This window comes from Mastomys coucha, unplaced genomic scaffold (assembly GCF_008632895.1).
Source record: "Mastomys coucha isolate ucsf_1 unplaced genomic scaffold, UCSF_Mcou_1 pScaffold15, whole genome shotgun sequence".
Lineage (NCBI taxonomy): Eukaryota > Metazoa > Chordata > Mammalia > Rodentia > Muridae > Mastomys > Mastomys coucha.
The window spans coordinates 79,114,343-79,120,794 of record NW_022196897.1 but is presented as its reverse complement, the minus strand read 5'-3'; the positions used below and the strand labels follow the sequence as shown (position 1 = coordinate 79,120,794).

The window sequence follows — 6,452 nt, the reverse complement described above, 5'->3', positions numbered from 1 at the left end:
TTTTCCTTGTTATGTCCTCTTTCTTCAATTTTGGGATGAGAAGTTTTATTCTATGCCATTATATGTTGTATGTTTTTTAATTTCAGAATAGTGCACAGTAAGAGACTGTAAATTAAAAACGTACATATTTATTCATTTTTATCTTGTGTGTATAAATATTTGCTGGCAAATATACAAATGCACCACATGTATGTTTGGTGTTCACAGAGACCAGGAGAGGAGGGTATCAGATCCTCTGGAAGTAGAATTGTAGGTGGTTACGAATATTGGACAGGGGTGCTGGGAACCAAGACCAGATTCTCTACAAAAGCAACAAGTGCTCATAACTGTTCCACCCTCTCACCAGCCCACTGATTGCTGGCTTTTTTTTTTTCTTTTAAGTTCTATGACTTTGACAGTCAGCACTTTAGTTTTCACCCCAGTGTACTTGTCTGTATGTTTGTGAATGTGGTAATAGGCACATAAATTACCAGTGTGTAGAGTTTGTTTGGTGAGTCCTCATCCTTGCTACATTTTTTTTTTTGTACAAACGTATGCAGATAAGATATGGAACATTCCTTATCCCCTTGGTGCAGATGTTTTTATTGAGCCTGATATCACTGTGCACATCTGGAGTCCTCATCCTCATGGCAAGTTTCTGGATTTGAGCACACCTCTTGAAGCCCATTTCATGGGCGCACATGTGGATTTTGATGGTATATCTCTGGGTCACCACCTTGTTGATAGCAGAATGGCCATTGTGTTAGGCAGGGTTTATATTCCTGCACAAAACATCATGACCAAGAAGCAAGTTGGGGAGGAAAGGGTTTATTCAGCTTACACTTCCACATTGCTGTCCATCACCAAAGGAACTCAGGACTGGAACTCACACAGGGCAGGAACTTGGAGGTAGAAGTTGATGCAGAGGTCATGGAGGGGTGCTGCTTACTGGATTGCTTCCCCTGGCTTGCTCAGCTTGCTTTCCTATAGAACCCAGAGATGGTACCACCCACAATGGGCTGGGCCCTCTCCCCTTGATCACTAACTGAGAAAATGCCTTACAGCTGGATTTCATGGAGGCATTTCCTCAAGGGAGGCCCCTTTCTCTGTGATAATGCCAGCTTGTGTCAAGTTGACATACGTAACCAATCAGTACAGCCCCTTCTTTTTGCCACCATTCTTTGTGGGAGCCATTCTGCCATGTTCAAGTTGGAAAAAAGGATGAGGCTCTAGACTTTTAAAGTGTTCAAATTGGACTGGGGAGGAGGGTACTTGAGAAAGGGCTCAGTGCTTAAGGGCACTGATTGCTCTTCCAGAGGACCTAGGTTTAAATCCCAGCATCCACATAGTAGCTCAGAACTGTCTATTACTCCTAGATCTGACAACTCTCACATAGACATCCATGCAAACATAACACCAACACCCATAAAATAAAGGTCAATACATTTTAAAAAACATCTTTTGAAGTTGGACTGGATGCATTTTAAAGTATAACAATGTTGTGAGACTTTGAGGCAAGGTGTAGAAGGTTATGGCGTGAAAACATGTTTGGGGATCAGGTTGACAAGGAGTGGAGCTACAATATGCTTTTGGGGTACTCTCTTGCTTATATTAATTGGTGTGGGGAACCCATCTTGATTATTGCTGAGGCCGTTCCTAGACAGGGAAAGCAAGCTAAGCACTAGCATGTATTCATCCCTCTCCCCCTCTGTGGATTTGGGGCGACCCACTCCTTTAAGCTCCCGCTGTTCTCCCTTCTAGCCACTGTGGATTGTGGCTTAAACCTGAAGCTAAAATAAGCCCTTTCTCCCTGAAGTCACTTCTTTACAGAATATTTCCTCGTGGCAACAGAAAAGAAGCTACGATCCCACGGCAGCAGGGCAAGCCTGTGCAAAGACAAACCAGAGCCAGTGTCTCCCAGCTCTGAGGCTCAGCGGCTTCTGCTCTCCACACAGATCTCATAGACGGGGCATGGGGAGAGGCTGGGCTTGGACCCCTCTGCTGCCTTCTGATGAAGGCATTTCCTCCCATACTGTGCCTTCTCTCCTGCTTCAGTGTCTTCACAGTGGCTGTGTCCCCTGCAGAGACTCAGCCATTCTTCTCTTGGCAAGACTGATTTGTCCACCTAGCACACCCCCCACCCCTAAAGTGCCACTTCCTCAGAGATTGTCCCTATCTAAAGATAGTTGCCAGTGCCTTGGGCCCCAAACTCTGTTGCCTCTCCTTACTTGGCACACAATAAAAGTCCATTACATGGCCGTGGATCCTCCAGAGGGCTGTCTTCTGCCATGGCTCAGTGGGATGGATCCTTGGGGGACACTTGGGGTGTTGAGTTGGGGATGGTGGCTTGTGCTCCTAGGGAGCTATCAGGAGACAGGCAAGCTGCCTGTCAGTAGCTTACAGAAGAGCATGAGGACCTGACCCTGGCCCTTTGATCTTAGCCTTTGCCGGCAGCTGTGTGAGCAATCCCTTGGTCTTAAGCCAGTCCCTCTTTCCTTCCAAGAGAGAGGTCCCTCAGCTGTTGGGCAAGTGGGCAAGACTAGAATGGAACCATGGCTGGCCAAGAACATGGCCCATGGGATCCAGGTCACTTCAGCAACTCTTCCAAATGTGGATTCATTTGAAAGATTTATGTCTTGCCATTAACAAAGGAAGACATTTTTAATGAAAGGCAGAGAAAACAAGGCTTGGCCAGTAGGATTAGACGTGGGGAAACAGAAACGAGAAGGAAGCAACTGCCAATGCTGTTGGGAATGAGGATGGAATTTGGCTCTGAGCTTCCTGGCAGCCCAAGTGAAAAGGGAAGCCTGATCGGTTACAGAGTTCCTCTCATTAGCAAGGAAGACGCCTGCTGGTTCCTCGGGGGAGATGTAATTTGTTCCAGTTTTAGTTTTTCCAGGCAATAAATCCTGAGTCAAATTTCTCCCTTGAGGTTGTAAGAGATATCATCAATTGATGGGATAAATAATATGCTTGTCTTATAGTAAGTATCAAAAAGACTCTCCAGGGACCTGGGGGCACCAACCATGCAGCTCACTGGGTGTTGGTTTTGTTCGGGTATCCTTATTTTTAAATTTTATTAGTATTATTTATTTTCAAGACAGGGTCTCTCTCTGTATCACTGGCTGTCCTGGATGGGTATCCTTACTATTAATGGATCTCACACAGACTTTTGCTCTTGAAGCGCTAAGAGTATTCATAAATCACATCTCGATGGCTTCACGGGGACAGTTTTGCAAGGAGAGGTAAGGGAGGAACCTGGCTTCCTCTCACAACACACTGGAAAGCTCTGTGTGTGCAGTCTTTGTGTAGGAAAGCAACGGAAATCCTTAGTTGCTTTGTGGGAAAGAGCAGCTAACTCTAAGGGGCAGAGAACACACTGTCTGATGGAGGAAGGCAGCCCTGCTTGAATCTCCCCGTGCCTCCAACTAGCTGTGTGATTTCAGAGGCGTGTGTGCTGAACATCTCTGAGCATGTTGCTTCTTAGTAAAAAAAAAAAAAAAAAAAAAGATACTTGCTCTGGAAGACTGGAAGGGAAAAGGGTCAGTGGTAAAGCACCGGATGTGTGTGTGTGAGTGTATGCCATGCACCCTACTGATTTCAGCTCCCATCCTGAGGTCCTCAGGGGATTCCAAGGAGCATCCTCCTACCCACATTTCTGGGATTCCAGCCCGACTTAGCCAGAGGTAAGCTTGAGACACACACTGACCTTGCCTTGGCCACATGTCTCTAGGGGGTCCCACGAGTCCTGATAAATGATTCAGACCAGAGAAAAACAAGTCTCCAAGATCTGCTCATGCTTCTGGCCATGGCCACACCCCTTCTTCTCACCTGTGCCTCTTTCTGGTCTATCTCAGGTTCTTCGTCCCACCCACTCTCTGCAGCAGGCACTAGTCACTGCAACCCCTGGGCACTCTGACACCTCTAGGTCTTTACTGTCTGCCTTCCTGGCATGCGGTCTCGTGGATTCCTGGTCCACCTTTGATGTTGTTTCATGTAAGGTCTCTTCCCCTCAGAAGGGACAAATGGCTAATTCCTCAGCATCTCTTTGTGGGCCTGACCTCTCCCATGTGTTAGTTAGAACTTGAGGTAGTCTTACAGACTTCTAACTGGGCTGGAGCCACACTGGGATACACAGATCCAGGTCTTCATCTCTATTCCCCACAATACCCGGTGCTTCAGAAAGCTACAGTTGTGGACACGCAGCACCTAGCTGTTTCCATAGCATCACAGCTGCTTCGGGCTCTTTACACACACCCTCAGGGCTCACCCTAGAGCTGGCAGCTGGACCTTCACAGCATTGCAAGATGAGGAAACAGGGTTATAGCTACAGACACTCAAGGTCATACTGCAAGTGACAGACCAGGGAGCCGAAGAAGCGTTTGTGTTATCAAGGTCAAGAGAAATAAGAGAAGTTGCCTTCTCTCCCAGCCCCCATCGGGTCTCCGGGAGCTACAGCATCCTCGGGAGTGCTTGACCTTGGAAAGCCCTCTGGGATCCCCCTGGTGGGAGCTCCTTTCCCTTGGTAATCGTCTCCCCCGAGGTGACACCTTCTTGGGACTACCTGGACCTTCCTGAACTACCCGGCACTGGGCAGGCCTTCCAAGAATTCTTACTCAAGTAGAATCCTTTTTGGCAACTTCCAGCCTAAGGTGAGGCCCTCCTATGGCCAGGGAACCCACCCTGCAGCAGACTCCCCTTGAGGTCATTACAAAGAAGGGGTTGCTTGTGGTATGGCTGTTCTGGTTCCCATCTGACCACTCATACTTCCTTTAAACACCCCAGCCTCACCACATCCCTTCAATATCTTTCTTGCTGAGTGCCATTTCACAGATGGACACAACGAGGCACTAGGCAAGGAAAGTTAGGGCACAGTCCGTCCCAGTTTTGTATTCTGATTTGGCTCTGTACTTTCATCTGAGCCGCAAGTGACACTCACCCTTTATGCCCCACGTAAATAGTTAATTTTTCTCACAGGCCCCAGGGCCCTTCCCCACTTGGTGTTCCATGGGACGCATGTTACCTAACTTCAGCTGATAACTTCCAAACTGCCGAGCACCCAAAGGGTTAAAGGGGCCCCGGAAGAGGACCCTGTAAGGGTTAAAATTATAAACGCATTTATCGCCCTCTGACTATCTATTGGTCTGTAGACCGACAGTGTCGAAGCCGGGCAGGACCAGGGGGCACCCTTGGATGGGCTTGCGCAAACGCCACAACTTTCCTGCACGACCCCCCGAAAGTATCCCGGGCGCAAAGTTGGCGCAGCCCGCTCCTCCTCCGCAGCGTCGCCCTCCCCGTGGGGCGCGCGGCGGGGACGCGCGAGCTCCCGCGCGGGGCCGGCTCGGGGGACGCGGGGCTCAGCGAGGCCCGGCTCCGGCCCCCTGAATTGGGGGGTCCGCGTCTGCCCCAAACGCCGCTTTCTTCCGTTTTCCATGTCATTTCCTGTACTAATAAGATGGTGGTCAAAGCAGGGGAGGAGAGCAGCAGCGAGTCGCCGCCGCGCTGCCGCTGGCGCTGAAACTTTGCCCGGCCGGGGACCCCGCGCGCGGCCGCCCCGTCCCGCCGCGTCCCGCCGCTCCGGCCCCGGCCCGGCCCGCAGCCCCGCGTGGGAGCCAGCGAAGGTGAGTGGGCTCGGTGGCCACCGTGGCCATGAACGTGAACATGGCTTCGGAAGACGCTGGGCGGCTCGCCAACCGGCGCGGGGGACGCGGCGACGAGCGCGCGGGGACACTGGGGACCGGGGGCGCAGGCAGGCGACCGGGCACGGGCTGGAGCACCGGGAGCGGGGCGGGTCCCAAGGTGGCCCGGGCCCGCAGGTCGTCGCCACTGCCCGACGCGGGCCTCGGGCGGCCCAGCCTCCGCCTCCTTCCTCCGCGCACTCGCCCGCCTTGTTCCACTGTAGCCTTTTCCTCGGCTCCGCCGCGTGCTGATGGACGCGGCCGCCGGCCAATGGGAACGGCTGCTCGGGCCCGGCGTTCGCAAAGAGAACGCGTAGACAGGGGCCAGGGCGGGGCGAGGGCGGGATGCAGCCGCTGGCCTAGTTGCAGGGACCCGGTCGCTGGTGCTTCGGGGCCGGGCTGGGGGGCTTAGGGACCGCACGCCTCTCTGTGACCTGCCGCGGGCCTGGGGCGGCGGAGGGAGGGCGTGCCTTTTATCTATTTTAAGTCTTGGTTGCGGCGAGGACTCTTCGGGAATTCGCCCCTGAGTGTCGTCTCCACCCCCCACCTCCTCATTCCCGGTCCCCAAGGTACTATGTGATGCAGAAACTGCAGAAACTTGGTGGCCAATGACCTTCCTCCGTCAAGGCCAGCGTGCCCTAGGCAAGTGCTGCAAGGGACTACTGAGCAGCCTTGGGCTAATACAGCAAAAAGTTGCTGGTGTCTTGAGTCCATCAGAGTAGGAGCTCAGACCCTTAGAATCAGTTGGTGACCTAGAGGAGGAAAGTCTTTTGTTTTTTTGTTTTTGTTTTTTTT

At 51.8% G+C, this 6,452-nt stretch overlaps 1 protein-coding gene across 3 annotated transcripts in view; it reads left to right on the top strand.

Moving 5' to 3' along the window:
• Nucleotides 1-5,273: 5,273 nt before the first annotated feature.
• Prdm11 (PR/SET domain 11) overlaps nt 5,274-6,452 on the top strand; it is a 70,275-nt gene continuing 69,096 nt past the window's right edge. For 2 of the 3 annotated variants that reach the window (XM_031371095.1, XM_031371092.1), the window contains exon 1: nt 5,274-5,600. In XM_031371095.1, the coding sequence (XP_031226955.1) occupies nt 5,412-5,600 (189 nt within the window). In that variant the 5' untranslated portion in view covers nt 5,274-5,411. The remainder of the gene's footprint in view (nt 5,601-6,452) is intronic. The other variant, XM_031371096.1, reaches the window with a different exon arrangement.